Source organism: Ischnura elegans, chromosome 8 (assembly GCF_921293095.1).
Source record: "Ischnura elegans chromosome 8, ioIscEleg1.1, whole genome shotgun sequence".
Classification (NCBI taxonomy): Eukaryota; Metazoa; Arthropoda; class Insecta; order Odonata; family Coenagrionidae; genus Ischnura; species Ischnura elegans.
Window position 1 is genome coordinate 98220526 of NC_060253.1, and position 22765 is coordinate 98243290.

General features: G+C 39.1%; 1 protein-coding gene across 1 annotated transcript in view; it reads left to right on the forward strand.

The window, feature by feature from the left end:
* The window catches only part of LOC124163981, a 152797-nt gene that overhangs the window by 20144 nt on the left and 109888 nt on the right, over positions 1 to 22765 (forward strand). Inside the window, exon 3 of the mRNA XM_046541125.1 lies at positions 22005 to 22079. Within this exon, the coding sequence (XP_046397081.1) occupies positions 22005 to 22079 (75 nt within the window). The remainder of the gene's footprint in view (positions 1 to 22004; positions 22080 to 22765) is intronic.

Consider the following 22765-nt stretch of genomic DNA (forward strand, 5'->3'; position numbering starts at 1 on the left):
TATTACGGGGCATTTCTTCATAACTTTAATGAGGTTTAAGATTTTGGAGATCAAATTTATGCTACCTGATTTATCAATAATGATATGTGAAATTAGTGGCCATAAAGTAGATATAATAATACAAAATTATCGGTCAAAGTTACCAATCAGGTCATTTATGGGCGAGTTCACTGTTTGGAAATTGATTGTAATAAGATACAAACAGCTGTAGTGATCTTCCACAATATTCTTTTGCGTGTGGAAAATTATGAAAAGAAACTATGTGGAAAATTACTACAGCTGTTTGTATCTTATCAAATCAAAGCTACCCCTAAAATATTATAGTATTTTTGCATGGCAAGCATTTCAAATTACCTTGTTATAGAAGAACGTACCTAGGTTCAAAACTAGGGGGGGCAAGCCATGGCCGTTCAAGCTGTAACATTTTACATTTTAGCATGGAAAAGATGAATGAAACCAACATTCTAAGACGATTATAACAGCGTTTTGTTATTTTTTTAAATTATTTGCTTAAAACATTATAGTTATGTCTTATACAGATATTAAAGAAAATATTTTGAAAATTTTCGATTCAATCCAGTCTGATTTTTCTTAAAGACATTAGCAATTTTTGCTTCAGGGTCGGCAGCTGCCCCTCGCTGGGTACGCCCATATTATTATAATATATTCGGATTTAGAATATGAAAATAGAGTGGATGGGATAAATCTAAAGAAAGTTAGAAATATGTTACAGAAAATGTATCTATCATTAAAGACAGATATGATATCGCCATTAATTTTAATGTAGGTCATTTTATTTTTCATGTTTTCACGCTGTCGTTAGGGAGTGAATTAGTTCCTGCTGCATTTTTTGACTGGTCTGTTCCAAAGTTTAGTGAATACTTTTCGTATTTCTTTGATGGATAAATTATTGCAAGCGCGAAAAATAGTTTAACAATAACAAGCTTGAAGTATCATTAATATAAACTTATAGGCGTTTGATAATTTTTGAACAACAGCAAAGGATACAAAGAAAAAAGAAGTGCTGAATCAATGAAAAAATTTTTACCTATTCAATGCAACATTGACACACAATTTTGCTGTTAATTAAGCACGTTGGCACCCATTGCTGATAATAATTTTTGGTATCTTTTTGAATAATGAGTTGCGTAAATATTTTTTACGTTTTGCAAATATTTTATCGTGATAATTATAATTGATGAGCTAATTTTTAAAATGTAAGATATCTTTAACGGCGTTGTTTGAACTCATAAATCACATTATGCCATCAGAAAACGGGTTAAATTAATTATTTTCGGGATAAGTGTCGTATATGCATCATCTTTAGAAGCGTATTCTCTCGGCGCACATGGGAAAGTTGCGGGACAGCCTTGAAAATGGCCACTTTCGTTTGGAGAGACCGCAATAACGCGGTTTTCAACGCCATTCGTTGGGGCGGAAATATTATTATAACGTGTCCCTTAATCTTATATACATTTTCATCATCTCCCGCTTGGAAATGCTCTACGCCTACTCTCATCACCCGTTGACCGCCTTCGCCACTTCCCCCTCCCATCTCTCCTCCACTTCAACTTGACTCGCCTTAGCATTTATTTATTTTTTGCTATTAATTTTTTCCCTCGAGTTCACCGCAGCATCGAGCTCTCTCCGCGCCGCCAACAATCCTCCTCAGCCCTGCTAGCACATCCGCGAAGCCTTCCCACCAAGCTTCGGAGGTCGTGATGGGGCCATTCTTTATTATTCGGTTTTCCGCGGGGAAGAATTGCGTGGAGTTGAAATGAGGAAAGAGACTTGCTTCCCTTAAAAATCTTCCTCCCAACTGCGTCCCTGTGGTCCAACTCATCTCTCCGCCCCAACCCCCGTTTCTTCCTACCACGCACTGAGCAGTATTTCATTGGGACAAGACGAGAATGCGCTAAGGAGATGTGGGAGGATGGCTTCGGGGGATGAGTCCTACGTTCATTCTTTATCCACAAGTCCATTCGAGTTTGTAGTAGAGCAGTGGTTCCAACTTCTTTTTTCCTCCCGTACCCCTCTTTATTTATTTATTTCGATCACCCCGAAAACAGCACTATTTGGCCTTTATATCGGAGGGTTTTTAACAATAAACACAGGAAAATCACAAACAACCATGCCCTGATTGGGGTTTAACCATACAGGCGGGATTCGAACCCGCGACCTTCAGTGTGGCAGGCAAGGACTGTTCCCCGCTGCCACTGAGGCCGGCCGTTTCATCGGTTTATGTGTATAACTAATATTGTACCCCCAAAAATGTAACGTGCACATTTTATTTCATAATTTCGCTACAGGTAGGTGACACTTTTAGATGTAATATTTGTATAAATAGAAAATTTTTTTTTTTAATACCCCATGTAATATGTATTCATAGTTCCTAACGTCCGCCATTACCGCTTATTTTCGGCGTAGCCCTGACTAGTTCGTCGCGTAACCCTAAGGAGTACCTACTCAGTTGCCCTGAGGATAATGCCCCTGATGGACATCGAAACGTCGGCGGAGAAGGATTTTATTACCCGGTGGAAAGCCCGAGAACTTTTCATCCAACACCTACGCCGGGAAAACACCCGATTATATTTTCATCCAGTACCTACTCGTTTCACCGGTTGGGAACCGCAGGAGTGGAGGGATTGGTTCATGCATAGTCTGGCGTAACGCGTGACTTTTCTGACTCAATTTTATTTTTTAGTCAACTTTATTTATTTTATTTCGTTCGTCATTTGGGTTTTCGATAGTTAGAATAAGTCACTTTTTTTGTCTTCCTTAGCACGCGCGGCGCCGTTGCTTACAGATACTTCGGTGCTGCGTATATGATGTAATCAAAACGGCGTGTGCAGCCGAATGCTCTTGAAAACTCAAACGGAAAGAATACAAATATTAAAGTGAAAGGAAAAAGAAAAACACTTTGACGCAATGGGCGAATTCGTCTAAAAACTGCGGCAGGGAACGTGTTAATATACATATTAATGTATGTTTTGGTAGGTTGATGTTTCAGATTGTTTATTGCCTGCTTGAAAGAGCGTTCCTATGTGTTGTTGATAAAAAGAAGGGGATTGTTAAAAAGAACGTTTAAGAGAGAAGATGTGTTATAAATAGGGAAGATGCCAAATTGAGATATCGGGGAAGTTCATATAATTTGAGGGATCCATATGTCACACTAAGATGTAGAAAGGTGGTAAAATTCGATTCTATTATTGCGGTGAGATGTTTAGGGGTCTAGGTTTACGATTGTCTTAGAATGAATTTCCGAGGATGTGCATTATTTATCATTTTATTTTCAATCGTGAACAGTATGAAAAAATGGCTAAATAATTTTCGTAATACAATTCACGTTTTCACTGGAAAATACTCCTAGTCCTTCACGAGTACCGGGCTCAACTATGTGGACGTTGAAATTCACTAAAGAAAGAGTCACTTGGTTTCCTTACCAATATTAGTTTTCTTATAGCGACTTATTTCTACGCATCGGTTTCATCATCTGTAAACGTGAGTGACGGTCTTCATAAAATTGAGTGAAACCAACAAAGCAATTATAACTTCTTTGATATCTCCACCGTTGGCGGCACTGTTTGCAGGAGACACAGTAGTGTTGGCGGAACTTTTATGGAAATTCACCACCTGAGGTCGTGCACGGTAGCGGAAGGAGGCAATCCCGAATTCCCCCCTTCCCACCCTTCCCTGGGGGTAGTCTCGTTGCGGGGGAATAGTAAAGAAGCGGTGGGCGTCGGGGAATGCAATGGATAGGTCAGGGGGCCGCGCTCGAGGGAGATCGGACCGTGGCTAGTTTTGCGCACTCCGGGAGCCGCGTGTATTTCATTGACTACCGGCGCTGGCTTGTCTCGATGGCATTGCTACCACTTCCATAAGATATCGAGCCTTTTGTTTTTACGGCGCTGCCGGGGCCATTTCTCTCCCGTTCCAGGCTCCTCTGCTGCCGGGGGACGTTATGAATGGCGGCCGGTCGAGGCGGAATCATTGGGGTTGGGGGGAGGGTGGTAAGGGGATCGGATGATCGGTGTACAGAGAGAGGCAATGGCAGCGGTTCGGGAATTTGAAGTCATCGTAATAGTGAGGATTTACCTAGAGTGGAAACTGTCCAATGCTGATGTTTGGCTCTGCGCCGGGGTCCATGGATATCAATTTACATCTACATAATACCCCACGAGGCGCCTAAATAGGCTTGTGGTGGGGGGTGTTAGGACACCAGCCGCTTGCAAATAAAAAGGAAATGTTCTAACGTAATTGTGCCACGAATTAATTTAGTCTTTTATCGAGGTGGGAAAACGGTTTCGCATTGTAATAAAATACAAACAGCTGCTGTAATTTTCCACTCTATCCGCATTCGCTATTTTGGAGCGAATATAATAGTGCTGAAAATGACTGCAGCCATTTGCATCTTATTCCTATCGATGAATTTTCCACAAAGCGAACTCGTCAGCAATCGATCTGACCAATTCCCATACTTCATCATTTCCGTCAGACCTAGACATGTAGTGGTGTTCTAATCTGGTGTTCTCCACGTATCTCTTAAATATATCCATTCTCAATTGATCAAGCCATCTAAGCCTGGCGCGCAGCCTACTAGCCTCTAGTGGCTCCCAACAAAAGTGCATTTAATATCTGAGTAACGCTCTCTGTACGCCAAAAATGAACGGGTATAGGCTATTGCGCGTGGGATCAAAATGAAAAAGTAAAGCCTAGATATCGTCATAGATCCATTGGACTGGTTAACTGAACATGGCGATAGCTTTTATTTAACGTTTCTCATAGAATGGGTATTTACTAATGAATTTAACACTCATCATCACTGGTCAAAAATCCTAGGATTGGTTTGACGCAGCTCTCCACTCAGTTGTCCTATTAGCTAATCTTTTCACACCAGCGTTTTTCTGCTGGAATTAAAAATTTAAACATTTTTCAAAGCTCTATGAACTATTAATTTATAATGCCTTGACGATATCAAAGTTATTAAGGTGTTACGTGGCTTTAATATTGTCTTCGGCTTTCTGTTTCTTTCGGTTAAACGAAGCCATGTTCTGAACTAATTCTTATAAATACTCTTAGAAGCCGTGCTATTGAGAATTTTTATAGATTCTCCCTATTATTAGATGCATTTTTAATATAATTTTTGCCAATTTAAATTTTTACTTGTTATACAAATTTCTATTCCTTCATCTTCTTTACCTCGAATATTACTTCAGCCAGCACTTTGAGACGATTATCTTTTCTCATGACATGTATATCCCATCGACTTCAGCATCTTCATTTAGATTTTTTTCTCATTGAATACTTATATGTAGATACTACTGCTTTTGCACTGTATTATTATAAATAGAATTACAAAGAGAATTGTAGGTCACGACAATTATTTAGAGTAGGAGTTGAAGGAGTATAAACTTTGCTTTTTCCGTATGGAACACATCGCAATGAGGAAAAAGGAAAGTTTTTATTCATCCAACTCCAACGATAAAGGGTTTCCACCAAATTACGCCCGCTATTATTAATTACATTATTTAGACTTAAAATGGCTTGGTTGGGACTGTGATTCCTACTCTCAGCTATCATCAATATCTCGAATGTACTCTTATAAGTGTATATTTTTATCCATTCAACTTGGGCTATCCTAAAAGTCTGATAATAGGGAACGATTCTATGGCTATATTTAGTTCGTTGACTTGCTTAGGGAAACCGGTGTTAATTCCGATATTCGCGATGGCTGGTTGACTCGGAAGCAAGAGATTTGAGAGTAAGCTTATTTTATGCATTTTCCTATTTCAAACTATTCCAATTCGCTGCCAATTACCCTTACGTATACGTTGAATCACGGTAGTTTGCTTTGCAAGTTGCTATTCAGTCTCGTATTTTCAAACACACTTCCATTTTCTTCAGTTTAGTTCTCATCATTGACTTTGAATCTTTCTAAAAAAATCTACATCAATCTATATCGCCAGCACGCAGCTATATAAACTATTCACCATTTTGAGATAGCTGCTAAAAAAAGTCTTGCTTGGCCTCCTCTTTCCTAAATCCAACAGGATACCTGACCAAGAACATTACGCTTCATATCGTCTTATTTTTTTTAAATGATAGCTATCTTTGCTGCGACTGGCTCTTATTAATCTAATTAAAAACTATTTTCCGTAGTGTCTGCTTTCCACTGCCTTCTTGTTTTTATGGCTGGGGAATAAAACTATTTTATGAATCTCTTTCCCCATGCATCCTCTTCGTATGCTAAACGATTCAGTTCGGCAAATGCCCCTCCGGTAATCTTTTCTAATTTCGAGATTAAGTCAGCAAGAATGTTAGCTATTGCTACCGTTTTTTCCTCCATATTTCGTTATACTGTTGCATTATTTTTTGCACTTACATTTGGTACCAATTCTGTTCATAAGTGGATTACTTACAATCTTTTATCTACGATGACCTTAAAAAGTAGTAAGTACATTAGGATTGTTTGTTTCCCCTTGCTTTATCTTCTTTAGTTGGTTTTCTATGTTTCCACATTGTACTGCCTCTATTTCACTGGACTGTTCACTATTCACTCTTTGTAATATTTTGTGAAACTTTTCTTTGCGTAAGCGTTCTCGTAGCTACGTGTAAGTTCATGTTTCCCTGGTGAGAATTCTCATCAATTTTGGTAACTACCACTTACTTCAGTCTCAAGCCTCTATGGTAAATTTTTTCATCTTGTTTTCATGATTTTTTTTCATTTTTTTTACTTCTATTGCCATTCCCGGTTAGATACTTGCCTTTATATAATCCTCTGTTCATTTTATTTCTTTAAATTATATTCATTGGCTCTCTCTATTTTTGCTTATGAACCTCTCGTTAGGATTCCAAGTTCTATTTATTGGCATTGCTTCCTTCCATTGTATAAGCGGTAGATACGAAAGCAGCTTTTTTTCAAGCTCCGATAGGCCATGAATAAAAGACGAAATGATTGATTAAAAATTATTTCAAATGGTAAATATTGGGCACACTTGTGGTATCATTTCGATGTAAACGCCTCGGCGATTAGTCGTGCCTGTGGACAAGTTTTACTATATCTTCTTAATAGGATGTTGCCGTCAATGACTTCCAATCAATTTTGCCTTTGCCCTGAAATCGCCCGTTTAAAAACGCTTTCCTTCTAGCCACATCTTAATTTCAGCGTAAAGATGGAAGTCTCACGGCACTACGCCGAAATTGCACGGCGGGTGATAGAAAATTTCCCATTGAAATTGCTGAAGGAGCAGTTGGACTGCATCTGCGCTGAGATGGCGGGCGTTGTCATGGATCAGAACACTTCCAGAAGTCAGCATTTCTCTTCTTTTGATTTGAATGGAAATGGACATAATGTTTCACGCTGCGCAGATGCATTAACGGTTAAATACTCTTTCATCGGCATAAAGGCAAAAAAGTCAATTCTGAGGCCATTCGGCGAGTTTTCTGGCTGTCACTCCGCAGTGCTCACTTGGCGGGAGAATCAATTGAGGTAGTCTAGTCCATGACACTATCGTTAAAGTAACAACTTACGGTCAGAAATGAATTAAGCGTGTGGTGCGGACGACACGCAGATGCCCTATCCGCGCAGTACCCGCCTGTCACTTGCATGGTGTTTTTGCTGAGCTATGGAGAGTTGAAAAAAATGGCCCTCGCATAATGAGTTTCGAATTATAATCAATCTCTTGAATTCAACTGGTGTGTATGAAACTATTACTCACCTCTACTTCAGTACAATATGACTAATATAGTTCGTATCTTCTGATGCTCACCGCACACTCCCACTTGTTTCCCGGTGTTGGCCTGATCCAGTACTTATTTAACCCTCGAGCGCCCACAGTTGCGTATACGCAACCGAAGTTACAATGTCGCGAATACAGTCCCTGACGCCACAACGTAATTCTTATCAGCTAATGAAACTACTACATTGTGCGTAAGTGTTCTATCTACGTGTTCCAATGATTTCTTTCGGCAACCAGTCGAGCACACGGCAGAAAAGGTGGCAGACATAGCTCGCGGTGCAGTCTACGCTCAATATGGATGTACGCTTCGTGTAAGTAGAAGTCTAATTTTTATTCCTTGTATTTTCCGGCACATATTTTGCAATACTTTGTTGACGGATACTATAATGATACTAACTATATCATTTTTTGGCAAATTAATGACTATATGTTCAAAATAATTGGTCTTGATTCATGCGGTTGCGTATACGCAACCACGGGCGGTAATGGTAGCGATAAGAATTTTTCTCAAATATCGGCGATTTTTTAAATTATTGTGTCATCGTGCCGTTTTTAAGATAAGTTTCACAGCTATGATGTATATATTTGTTTAAATGTTTAACACAACAAAGAAATATTTTTGTGCATATATTGGAAGTAAATTATTTATAGGTTCTCCCCAATTATTGATGGATTATTTACTTCATACATTTCTTATGATCTTTTGAAAAATGAGTATTATTGATTTGCATTATTAAAGGCAGTGACGAGTATCATTATGCATTAATTATAATTTTCAGTGATATTACATTGAAAGAAGCCCTTGATATCCTTGAAGCTGATGATAGTGATGGTGATTTAGAGGCCATTTACATAGAACCTCCGGAATGCAACGTCGCGTCTGATGAAGATTCCGCAGAAGAAGATGACGCCGGCAAAGTTGACAATTTATCTGGTCGACAATTGGGTGCAGGTGCTGAGGTTGTTTTCCGCAGGATACCTGGCAACCTTTTACCTGATATTGGGACTGTGCCTGCCGTCATTTGTGGAGAGCAGAATTACACATCCGCAACGCCGAGTGAGTCAACTGCTGCACATAATTTTTCTTTGAGTGACAGAAGAAATATTTACAAAAAGAAAAGAAAATGTGTTCATGATCAAAAGGACGTTGTTCGGGAGGAAAAAGACATCCGTGATTTCTTGCCCCCTTTTCCGGAACAAAATTACTCCGAGTTTAGTAATAAATCATGCGTGGAAATGTTTGAATTATTTTTTGATAGTGATATTTTGGACCATTTAGTGACCGAGAGCAATAAATATGCGCTCTTCCTAAATTTGCCACATCCAAACATCGAGAAAGATGAGCTCAAAGTTTTTATTGGAATTCTTTTGCTTTCGAGTTATCACCATTTACCCAATAAGAGAATGTTTTGGGAAGAAAGCGGTGATACCCGTTGTGAAATGGTTGCTGGGGCTATGCGACGGAATTGATTCCTAGAAATATGTTGATTCTTGCATTGTGCGGATAACAATAGTCCAATTACAGGTGACAAAATGTGGAAATTGCGCCCTATTCTAGAGAAGTTTAGCCTAAATTGCCGCAAACATTTTAGACCGGTACGAGAAATTGATTATGACGAGTGCATGATTGCGTATTATGGCCGACATTCTTGTAAGCAATTTATTCGCGGAAAACCTATCCGTTTCGGGTAAAAGACGTGGTGTCTGAATACAAAAACTGGCTATCTAATTGATTTCGATGTGTATCAAGGTAAGAATCCTTTTGGGAATAATGAATATGAAACAGAGTTTGGGAAATGTGCTGCACCGATGATGGTAATGCTAGACCGTCTACCTCAGCAAGCAAAAGGCCTGCCGCCTATTAGTCTATATTTTGACAACCTTTTTACTAGTGTTCCTCTCCTACAAAAACTAAAAAAACGGGGATATGGTGGTACGGGAACTCTAAGAGAAAATAGAATCCCTAAAGACTGCCCATTACCATCCAAGGGTGAAATTAAAACGATGATTCGGGGAAGTTATGCATATCGTTGTGAGACAAACTCGGGCGTAATCGTGTGCAAGTGGGTAGATAATTCCATTGTTACTGTTGCTTCAACGTGCCATGGTATTCACCCTGCAGAAAAAGTGAAACGCTGGTGCAAAAAACTAGGTAAACGCATTGAAATACAACGGCCACACATGATTCGAGAGTATAATACTTTCATGGGAGGGACTGATAGAATGGACGAAAATATAAGCAATTGTCGAATCGCTATCAGAGGGAAAAAATGGTACTGGCCAATTCTAACTTGGATCATTGATGCTGCGGTCCAGAATGCGTGGGTTTCAGGGCAGGCTTTGACGCAAGTTCAATTTAGGAGAAGCATTGTCCAACATTACCTTCTGAAATATGGCAAGCCTTACCAGAAAGGAAAACGAGGGAATGTAAGAAATAGAGCCGCTACAGAAGAACTGCGATTTGACTTGATTGGCCATTTTGTAATCGTGAATGGTGATAAGAGAAGACGTAAATGTGCAGGAGAATTTTGTAAGACAATATGTCAAACATCTTGCAAGAAGTGCAATGTCGGTTTGTGCGTGTATTGTTTTGAAAAGTACCACCTTTTTGTGAAGAGTACTTAGGAATTATATGTATTTTGTACCATTAGAATTAATTACTGGTTTATTTTATGAACAATTTGAAAATATTTGTGTCACAAATATATATAAATAAATGCTGCAATTAGTTTGTATGGTTGAAATTTATTTAATGAAAAGTAAATATTTACAACTGGTATATGTTGCCTATTTTAGAGTATGGAGTTTGACACTCGCTGACATGGGGAACGCCCACGGTTGCGTATACGCAACCCATATTTATGTCAAAATAATATTATTAATCATCAAAAATTATATGTATTCCATCGCATGAAGTCTATTTAAATAGAAATGACTCAAAATTAATACATTTATACGAAATAAAATCTCTGGGCGTTCGAGGGTTAACCCATTCCGCCCAGAATAATGTCTGAAATTCCTATTTGCACCCATCTTTTCAAGCAAGTGGGATTACGTGTGCCAGCTTCAAAAATAAACTACTATATGGATTAGGTCAACAAAGCTTTTAGCAGCACATTTGTAGCAATTTGAAAACAAAATAGAGCATAGTTTTTCATCAAGATCCTCACATACTCAGAATGGAGGGATGTAGCCATATGGCTACGGTGGGCGGAAATGGGAGAAGTTATCACCACGAATATTACCGGAATGAATTTTCACTCCATGCCTCCAATCCGTGTCCTTTTCTTATTTCCAGTGCATCGTGCCATACCTTTCCTTTTCATTCCGGAGTTACCGAACTACTGCATTATACTCATTGTCAGAAATTTACTGTAAAGTTTAACCAGACCCGGAATTTCTTTAGGTTTAATTCTTGTTATCCATTCACATTACCATTCCTTTTTGTTAGAGGTATCTTCCAGCTAACGAAGTTCAATGCATAATCATCTCTATATGATTTATCTCCTTCTTATGAATCCTACCGCTTACTGTATCTACTTTTGAGACCATCTTTCTCAATCTCGTTCTAAGCTCATAAAATCCCTTTTCTGGCACGAGTATCTCCTAATATAAATCATGTTATCGTGGCATATTCAGTATGGCACGTAAGTAAATGAATCGCTCAAGTTATCTCAGAAGTTCATCTACATGTACATACCAGCCCCCAAGCCGCCTTAATAAGCGTGTGGCAGGGATATTAGGACACCAGCCGTTAACAAAAATGAAAGGAAATACTCTAACGAAGTTCCGCCTAGCATTTGATAGAGATCTTTATCGTTCAGGGGGAAAAGTAATTCCTATACCTAATCGTTTGGCAAAATATCTCGTGTAGGGAAACGAGGTCGCGCCTCGCCTCAAATATTTTTTCTTTCCAAAGGCTTTTCCAATCTAACCGTGCCGGCGTTAATTGCTAGCCCAGATGAGCTTCGCCAAATATTTTTCCTCTGAATGCTGAATGACTAGAAGTTCACTCTCTCTGTACCTATATAATGAATGAGGGTTGACACAAAAATCTAACCTCGCCCTTCTCTGCAATACCTTCATGTCCCCAAGAGCCTTAAGCAAAAGGTCCAGCAAGAACTCCAGCAATACTAGAATTAAACTGCGAAGGGAAAGGCCCCAATTTGAGGGAATGTTCCGAATAACGTTCGTGCTCTTTTGGAACAGATTTCAAGTATGAGTTTTCACCCTACACTGACCGAGGAATGTGTTGAAAGAGCCGTACGCACAACTATTGCTGCTGGTGTACTTCTGTGTCTACTATCCAAAGCTTTTTTTTCTGCCGCGCCTACGTATTCGAAAATTTAATTTTATTATTGAGAAAAATTTATACTGTTTGAATTAAGTTGTCTTGAAATGATTAACAATAATTGGTCAATGGTACATTTTGATTGTGTAAGTATTGTCATGGCGCTGAGGAGGAGGCCCAAAGTACTGTCTAATCTTAAACTTCACGACTTAAGATGGGGCATGTGAGAGAGATGTACTAACAATAAGTTGCGAGGACAAAGGCGTGCTATAAAAATATTTTTACGCGTCCTTCGTGTCCTTTGTGTCCCTCTTCGCTTGTTTTTTGGAATACGTCGGATTTTTGTCTTGTTGCTTGCCAGTACGAAACATTTCCATACCTATACACAATTGTCTATACATATTCTTTGGAATGCATGTACTTTTTGCGGATCGTGTTTCTGTTATAGCTGTCATGTTGACTTCTAACCCCGTGTATCTGGGTTTAAATCCCGGCGATAGCGATATTTGAATAAAAAATTCATTTTATTGAACACTTATGCCCGATCCCTCCTTGAGCGATGTGTGGGGATTCCTCCAAGAATCGCTCTCTGCCCATATTGACAGTGGTCCGCTTGGTGTCTCTCGTAAAGAGCAGGCCAAAGCAACGTTAGCTTTTTCTCCATCACTCTTGGCTTTGAATTGACCGACAGTACGGAAGTACGGAAAATGACGGAATAAGCGATGAAAAATGTGATGAAATGACGAAATGTGATTCAGAAAACGCTAAGTCGAGTGATTACTCTAGCGGTCCCGGAAAACCTGTAGTAGGAGCTATCACTCTGAGGGGCAGAAAAAATGATTGTGTTATTCAGGTTTAAAGGGATATATACTTTTAAAGAAAATTTATTCAATTTATATTTTTTGAGCAGTGTTATTAAGCGTCTAATAATAATTCACTCATTCCCACGGCCACTTATGTCCAAGTTGGCATGTAGCTGCACCAACAATTTTCCTCCATCTCTTTCTGTCCATTGCCTCCTCTTCTGAAGCTCCAAACGTTTCCAAATCAGATTTTATCTGGTGCCACCTTTTCTTTCTTGGTCTTCCTCGCGATCTTCGTCCACCTGCGTTGGCTTTTAGAACTTCCTTCATCTTACTTCTGTGTTCTTTTTCCAACACATGACCAAACAATGATGTTATTCTAACCCCAATTTCGGCAATAATATCATTTTCCAATAATGAAACCGAGTTGGCATCGCTCTCCGCAAGGCTAGATCAAATAGGACGGTAAATAGCATAAGATCTGAGGGAAATTGATGCGGTATCGGATGTGGAAGGAATCCCGGGGAGCGTGGTGGGTGGCTATGGAGGGGACAATCGCGGGAAGGGCAGACTCGCGCGCGCGGGCGCCGGGGTTGCGGTCAGAAAGCACGATCATCGCCCACGCCCTGGCGAGCCCCATTCGACCCCGCTCGGCCCATTCGACTCCCCCGCCTTCAGAGCCCGCTCATTATTTCCCCGATATGACACTCGGTAATTAAAACTCGCTCCATGGACTCGCCTCTTTTCTCTTCGCTGGCGCGAGGGCCATAGCTCATCGGACCTCCGTGCCGCGGGTCCCACGGCCCCTCGCGAGGACGAGACCCTATCGACACGCCCACTACTCCCTCCCCATTCGATTTTTGAACCAGAAAAACCTTTCGAAGCGCATGCATCGAGTTAATACTCATTCTCCAGTGTGAGTGTGCGTTGTGACGGTTTTTAGTTTATGACTGAGGAGAGGAGGAACTCCAAGGACGCGGCCAGTTCTCGCCGCGGCCTTTATCTTGTTATGTGATGTGCAAGCGGAAATCAGCCGCGTGTCGAAGAGCATTCGATTTTATCGTAAAATATCCCGGCTGAGTTAGTGCTCTATCTGGTTTTGCGGTTTTTTCCACGAGCATAGAAATCGAATCTTCCACGTCGGGTAATAGGCCATCAAAATAATTACCATTCGCATGATGCTAAATTATACCGCGGAGCTCGCTGCGTCGCGAAGCGTCGTCGCGTCATCCATTTGGCTCTAAAAAGCTTTGGCCGTAACTATGAACGATTTCTCAGGACTTGGTTTTTTAAATGCATGACCGCCTTAGTTTCCTATTCTCATTCATGATAATTTTCATAATGCTCAGAGTTAATGTATACAAGAGCGATTTGCGGCTCCTGATCATGGAACCATGATTGAAATGACGCAATCGGAGATTGATCGATGAGTCTTATGTGACTGAGTGACTGCTGTGGCGATAACATATTCATCTTTTTATTTTGAAAATTGTTTTCCATCAAATTCAATACTAAGAAGAATTATCAGGATTTAAATATAATTTACTATTAATAAATAATATCTTTGCAAACGTTTCCATTTACAAAAATAAAACTAAAGTCCGGTTTTCGATGCTGGCGTCGGTTTTGGGTTACTGTACTGTCTCCCAGAGCGCTCTTTGGCATATTAACTCTTGAGACATTTAATAGAAAGGCTCGATTTTATCTTAAAACGGAGGTTAGCCTTGAGTAACTAGTAGATGACTAAAATGGGTGGAAAACTGAGAATTAGCTGTTCACTGTTATCGCCATATTCTGAAAGAGATCAATGCAATAAGATACAAACAGATGTAGTAATTTTACATACTATTTTATTCGATCAACTGGTTTCAACGTTCACACGTCATTATCAAGAGTTGTCTCTCGATTACCTAACCCAAACGAGTCAGCTCGTGATAATGATGTGTATACATTGAAATCGGTTGAGCGAATGAAATTGTGTGGAAAATTACCACAGCTGTTTGCATCATATTGTTATGAATACCCACAAAGTGAACTCGTCAACAATTCATCTGAAAATTGTGAGAGATCTATTTGTTATACTAGGCCGATCTACCTACCTACCTGCCCGGATTCATTGGAAGCCCTTCGGAACTCTCAAAAGGCAGCTCCGAAAAGCCGTCTTCTCCAGAATTTTAATTTTTAATCGTTTTATAGTTTATATTTTTTAAGATGCAGGTTATAAGCTTTATATCCCATGTAAAGGCCATGTTCTTGAATAAATAAATCAGTAGGATGTATATCGCTGTGTACACAAAATCGGTCTCCTTTAACCGGGTGGGTCCTTTTTAGTCGGACCAAAATCCATGACGCGACGTATTGGTAAAATATTGTAAATATCAATCGAAGTGAAATACATTCTGAATTAGTATGAACCTTATAAACTCCTGTAGAATCTCTCGCGTGTTGATGACCTGCACCATGTAGATAAAACTGCTAATACTATTCTGTTTGGCTCTCGTTGCTCAAAGACAGTTGGGGGAATGTTAGGAAAAAGTGGGAAGAAAATGGAATATTATGGTGAGCAATTACAGCTTGGTTTAGGGCTGGTGAGTTGAGACAACCTTTTGCAATGCGTTGCTCATCTCCATAAAGAGTGGGAAAGGATGAGACGCTCCCAAAAGTCGTTCAATACCTTGATATACCATGATACAAATGCCGTGTTAATCCATGAGATCATCCATTCTAAGTGCAGTGAATGGGGTGGTTGAAAACGGATCTATTTTTTGGTACCATTCACAACTAAGAAGTGAGAATAATAGCTCAAAGTGGGAATTCTCGACTAATTGGTAGCACTGATACAATTGGTGTGGCAATGACCAGTGTAAAGGTTGAATATTCAGAATTTGGAATTCATTCCAATTTCATTTTCCAAGTGAAACAGTACTTTGTTGGAAGCTATGCTGCCTTCTGAAAGAGGTTGTTCGGAGAAACTAATAACATGCGAAAAGTTGATGATAAAGTTCCTGCATGTACGTCATCGACTGACCATCATTGATTAGAGGCTGTTGGTGCTACATTGTTTGATATGCATATCGTTAAATATCCGTGTTTCTTTACTGTCCCTAATGGAGACAGTTGCATGACCATATGAAAATACAAAAACTATTGATTTATGCATGAATGGATGTTTTTGAAACAGAACTAATGTTATATAAATGTATCTTTAAAGTCAGGGTAAAAAACTTCCCTACTATCTTCCGACTTATTAGCAAGTAAATGCTGTAATTGGAGAAAAAGCATGTTGGTTACATTGAAATGGCGTTAGAATCGGCTGAAATATATGGCATAAATGTTGACTAAAAACATTTGAGGATTATATTTTACTCATTAGCAGTTCCATGATTTCCCAATTTGACTTTACATCCTCGATGGATGTTGTCCTTGCTTGAAAATTGTTTGCATAAATAAGTAACCTTTAGAATCGTGGAATCACGAATATACCTCCTTAAGGCTGTCTAAGCTCGTTGGTGCCCCAGTGTTTTATAGAAAAACTCGCTGAATCAATCCAAAAAACTATAAATTGTTCAATATTAGAAATTTCTAAGCCTACCTCACCTTGAATAATCGCTGAATTTTCGTTACGTACCTTCGAGAATCGCGCGCTTGTATCGGCGCCTGCCATTCCCGTGCCGTTTTAATATATGTTGATGTCTCGAGCGAGCACACGACCGGATTAAATCTATACCGGAAAAAAATGAAGATAGCCATTAAAGGATAAAAAGTCAAATAAAAATACAGTTTTCTCGAACTTTTTTTTTATCCGAAGGGACGTCTCCCAGTGAAGTGCCGCGGGCGGTCCGGCGTAGAACATGATCCCGCTTTCGGGCGAATGTGGAATTCGGTATGGGGGGGGGGGGAGTGGAGTGGGGAAGCGTGGTGCGGCATCGATAGGGTGGAGTGGGGAGCGGCGCCGCCGTAGCAGCGTTGGGGTGGCATCGGGCAGAGATGGTTAGCGTCGATGGAATCACGAAAAGTGAGGCAAATTGCTCGTGAAGCGTGAAAGGCTGGAAGAAATGTGTTTACGCGTCACCCCGGAGAGCCGGTGTGTCCAATCGCCATAAAACATGGAAAATCGATTTCCAATAAACGTGGGTCCCATTCATTCTCGTTTATCACTCTTCCTCTTTTTGAAAGATCCCCACTCCGTTCCGTTTGGGAAATGGAATAAAAAGTCCAACCTTCTTTCGTTTCACTCATACCTCTCAGGTTACATCCAACGCCTCGTGCGAAGGCAAGCCTTTATAATATAGGCACCTCAAGCCGTTTCTCGCGCTGCATAAATTTTTCTCTTTTGTCTGGAGCCGATCGTCAAAAACGTAGCGTTCTCAATGAGCTTTCATGGTTTCAACAAAAATTATTCTTATGAACTAAGTCAATGGAAATACCCATGAAGTGGGCGTCAACGAATAAATGAACAAATATGAACAATAGGGTAGTTTCATTCATCAAAGAAAACGAAAGGCATTGATTGCGATTGCATTGGCAATGGTCCATTTTTATCCTCAATTGAAAAGGTCCAGATTGGCGCCCATGCGATGCCACTCCACGTGACGTCACAGGGACCTAGTTTCTATACGAGAAGATAGGAGTTATACATCGTCTGAGATTACCAATGCATGCATGAGGCGCAGAGCTCAGGGAAACATGCCTTAATAATCACTTATTAAAACTGGCTAAAGTCAGAAAGTTTTCCTCGCTTGATAAGGTATTAATAATACTTATTCAAGCAAAGCGCTACCCGCTAGCAGCCTTCTTCGTATCAGCACTAAGCCTCGCCTCAAGGGTCACCTCACAAGGCGGCAGCGGGAACCAGAACGACGTCACACGGAGACATTTCCCGGCATTCATACTTACCCGTCGCGTTTTCGCGCGCTTGAAAATTTTCACTTTACATTTAATCGCGAAAAATAGATATCGTCATTTAAAAATCTAAAGGCGTGAAATACGTACTCCAGGAGTAATAATCTTTCGATTTAGGAAATAAAAAAATAAAAGGAAACCACCCTATTGTTGTGGCCTAGACAGTATAAAATTTATTTACCTACACGAAGACTAAAACAATAGAAATTTACCCCATTTTCTCGTTGAAATTAATTGAAAATTTGTGGCATAACTTATTGCTATTATTGATTATGGATTGTTTAGTCAATGAAATAGCGATACTTTTTTTTAACGTATTGGAAGGATTGATAGAAAGCCTTTACAGTGTGAAAGACTTCAGTGTGTCCAGAATGTCTTTTACTTTCGTTATTATGTTTAGACACCTTGCGAGTGCATTTTTCAACGGTCAGTTCGATGAGTTCAATGTTACTTTAGGATTTAGTTCAATTTTAATGCCCAAATATTGCGGAATGTCATTTCTTCTCAATGACGCCTTAACTATTGGACGATATTTTCGTTTGTGTTTTGATTGTGTACAGTTCATCAATCAAAGATAATACTCCATAGAGACTCCAGAAGTTATGAATAGAAACATATATTCGATAGACTCACACAGGAAACTGGTACTGTTGGACCCACCTTTTCCAGAAACTCGATACCCAATAATTCATATCGCCTGAAATTTTAAACTAACGTGCTGTCTTTTAGCTAAGCAAATCGTTCGTTGCATAGCGCTTAACTTAAGAATCTCGCTGAAATCTTTTATACCTTACTGTTCTCAGGCAATATTAAAGATATTGTTGGATTCTCAGTAATACTAGCTTTGAATAGGCCTTACCAGAATGAAAAATACATTTTTGTTTACCAATGAGAGTGATAGCGAGGGTAGGTTGGATAAATGTGGGATAGTTAAAATACAGTTCCAATGCAAGATTCGATTTTGATGAACAGATTACGAAGCATCGGTGGTTTTCACCACACCGTTATAGTTGATAGAATAGACGAAAGGTTTTTATTAATATAAAACTGAGAAACTACGGCCGGCAAAGAAATATCAAAGAAACGGAAAATAGATGATTCACTATCGCAATAGAAAATTGATTTGTAAAACTGAATCTTATTGAAAGCTGAGGAAGTATTTGTTCAGTAAAAGCAAAGATTAATTGATTCGGGTAAAAGCATTCAAATTCTAAACTCTAGAATCATTCTACTCGGAAGTGGCGATGCACTAACGGAAAACGTCACACCCTCACAAACGGTTGTATTTTGTATTTTTTCACCATTAATTTATCGCGTGAATCTTACTTTTTCATTTTAAATTTTTAGAGCAAATGACCGAAACTTTGCCCACGTTTTCATCGGTCTCAAATATGAAAAAATTGACTGAGAAATTTTGGAGATAAAATTTTCAAATTTGAGAGAAAAAAATATTGACAAGTTTTTTCCGTGTAACTAGAAATTTTGAGATGATATCATAGATTAAAATTAGTGATTTTTATAGAAAAAAGACCCGGCTGAGGCAAGTGATGCGTCCTCTGAACAAAACCTGTTAACCTTATGGGAACATTTCATGTCCATATAGTTAAAGAAAAACCATTGCTTTCATTTTCTCTATCATTAGATGTAGTGCACATAAAGGTGCGTAATAGCAAACATTTAACCATCTTATTTTCAGCAAGTGTAGTTTTAAAGTACCAGCATTCTGGATTTCAGCAGAATTTTTTTGTACAAAGCCAGAAATTTTTTTTGCGGAAATGTTTTTGCAGAAACTTTTTTTTGTAGTAGCCCTCTTCGCCTGCGCCATTCGACTATTTTTCTTGGTTGTTACGTCTTGCTTCTTTCTACAATGAGTGGAGTTGCGATTTTGTACTTGTTTATTCCTATCCTTTTATTCTACTGACAATTTCTTTCTTGCCTTGTCCGTCTTGATTCTCTCTACAATGTGTAGAGTTGCAAATTTGTATTTTTTTACCTTGAGCGACGGTATGATCTCCCTTCCCTTGTGGATAGACAAGACTCCATGGCATTGCTTCTCCCCACGCCCCCACCTCCCCTGAATGGACCATCTGCAGTCACTCGCGGCTTCCCCCTCCTCCCCTTCGAAGCCCTTGAAGTTCGCACACTTTATTCGTGGCCGCCCCTTTCCCAGCATTCCTCTCGTCGTCCTATCTCCATCTGCGCCTGACCCCCCCTCCTTTCTTCCTTTCATCAAACCACCCTTCCTCGCGACGAGAGCGAACCCTCGCCCTCTCCCGTCTGGAAGCCCCTTCGCCCTCTCCTCCCCCCCCCCCCCCGACATACAAGACTCCTTCCCCCGAACACCCCATTCATTCATTCATTCCAAACCCTCCATTTTGGATTCCCTCGGCTTCCCTTGGCGGGAAATCAGAGATTTAACCCTTCGGTGTGCATGGCGAGTTAAAATTCTTCGATTCGTTCCTGGAACTTATGACCACACAGAAATAAATTTTATCTCTATCGTTTAATCGGCTCGTGGAGTAATGTGAGGGGAGCTGTATATTTTTTTAAAACTTTTATTTCCTTACGGTTCTTGTGCATCGTGTGCACTTTGCATTCTTATTTTAAAAACTGGAGAAGGTTCGATCGGTTTAAGTCCAGATTTTCGTTTAGGTACATTTTGAAATATATTTAAATGATGGGCGGTAATAGAGCTAAAATTGTAAGTGTCTTGCACTTATAGATAAATACGTTTGAGCTATTTTCTACTAAAAGCTATTTTCTATTAAAAGCTATTTTCTAAATTTTGACGTATTAGCGTCGTCATCTGGAATAGAAGTTACAGTCAGTCGTACAATTTCATCTGCTTGACTTGTGCCAGAATGAAAAGTACCTCACTTGTAGGTTAATACTCTTTTACTGCCATGAATATATTCTACAACAATTCACTTTCATGCTTAAGTTAAAAATATATTGATTCCATAAACAACAAAACATACAAAATATTATGACTAAAATGACGCCAGTGTAGCCAATTCAGTGTCTTCCGACGAGGAAGGCCTAAACCGCCTCTAAATATATCTTATATAGATTCAATCGCAATGGGTGTCTTTTTGTGGAAGTTTGTAATATCAGTAATGATAGTTGTACTATTCCACAGCAGTTTTATTTGCCACTATGCTCTAAAATCGGCGGTTATATATATGAATATGTAAATTCCAGAGGAATATTACAAATATCAACACGAGCAATGATTTTGATTTTTCCACGATTATAGAAATTATAATATCGTTAGCTAGTTTCAGTTTAGCACCATTGGACTAGTAATCACGGAAAAAGGGCAGCAACAAAGTTTTTATTAGTTTTTTTTCAGTTAAGACTAAGGGAAGGGAGGGCAGATTTGTAGGTAGGCTGTTATTACGGAATACTTTTGGGGATTAACAAAGGTGCGCACAAATGGGGGTATGAGCAAAAGAATGACATTAGTTTTGTACTCCTTCTACGTACATAAATGGTTACCTATATTGCTTTTGATATTGTGAAATATAAAAAAAATTATGTATAACACAAGACTAAATCCTATTTCTTACCATTAAATTGGGATTCGTAGGAGCTGGACGTCATTGAGAGTGTGAATAGCGAATGAAATGCATAGGTACATATTTTTTCTTAGAATGGTGGTTTTTTTAAGTGATCCAAGAATATTTTTAAAAAATTTAAAGAAAATAGTATATTATTGAAACCTAGACACTTTACAATAATATTCATTTTTACAATAATAATAGGTTCCCTAGTTATGTAGCTCTTGCTTATGTCTGTTACGATTGTCTCCTTTTTCATCAAAACAAGTTACACCCTACCCTAATATCCGAACTAGCCCCTTAGCATATTACCAATCATATTTATCTATCAGTCAAATCAATTCTATCCTTAAGACAAATATCTAGACTACTTTTATGAGTTAATGGAAACTTAGGAGCTATGTGCTAAGCTCGTATTTTTTAAGCAGTTATAGACAAATCTTCGCAGACATATGACGACGAAATTTGGACACAGATATGTATTATGATTATGCATGAAGTAAACTGAAGCATAAATTATGATTTACACTATTCGTCTATGTCAATTGACAAAATGGTAAAGGTTAGTTGCGGAAGAGATAGTTTTTTGTCTAAATTTGTATTCCCTTTCCCGCATTCAAGTGCAAAACTTGAGTTGTTCTCGAGATACACTTAATCTCTACGTTTACACATTTGATGGGCAGTAATATCTTTGCTTCTTCTTTTATAGATGTCCTCCGATGGCCACGTGTGCACCTCCCTTCAAGCGAAGCGGCCTCAGTGTGGACTTCTCACCGAAGATTTTGTAAGTACAGCTACAGAAAAGAATTAAGACTAAGTATATGGTTATAGCATGTTTCCAATTAGGTTTTCCGTACCAACCCCAAGCATTGACACTTGTTTTTAAACAGGTTCACACTCCGATCATAAGGCTTGCATTGTGATCTGGCCACAAATTATCTCATAGAACCTTTTTACCGCATAGTGTGGCGATATTTACGGCAAATACCGATGAAAAACCTTTAAGATGTTGCTATATTTCAGAATGGAGGTCAGTTTAATCCTAATTAAGTGAACGATAATAAGGATTAAGGATAAAATAGGATTAAATAATTTGCGAGTGATATTGAGAGAAATTTAGAGTGTGATGTTACGTTGAAATGTTTTGATTTTGTTGATTGCGTATTTTTTCATTCTAGCTTTGGCAATAAATTCATATACTATGAGAAAGGGTTATAGTTTTAATTACGGATGATATTTTTATTATTCATTATCATATGACACTCTGGCTATGGTTGAAGCTGATAATACACTTTCCCTATAAGGTATGCAGTAAAAATCGCTTATAATGATCACGCATATTTCAAAATCCCTCCCATCACGAGGTGGGTTCCCGATCCCTTGGACTTGAGTGTGATAGCCAATGTTAATTTACCCGCGTGTAACGAGTGTGGATGGTACGAAATCCTTGCTATTGCGAACTATTCTTTG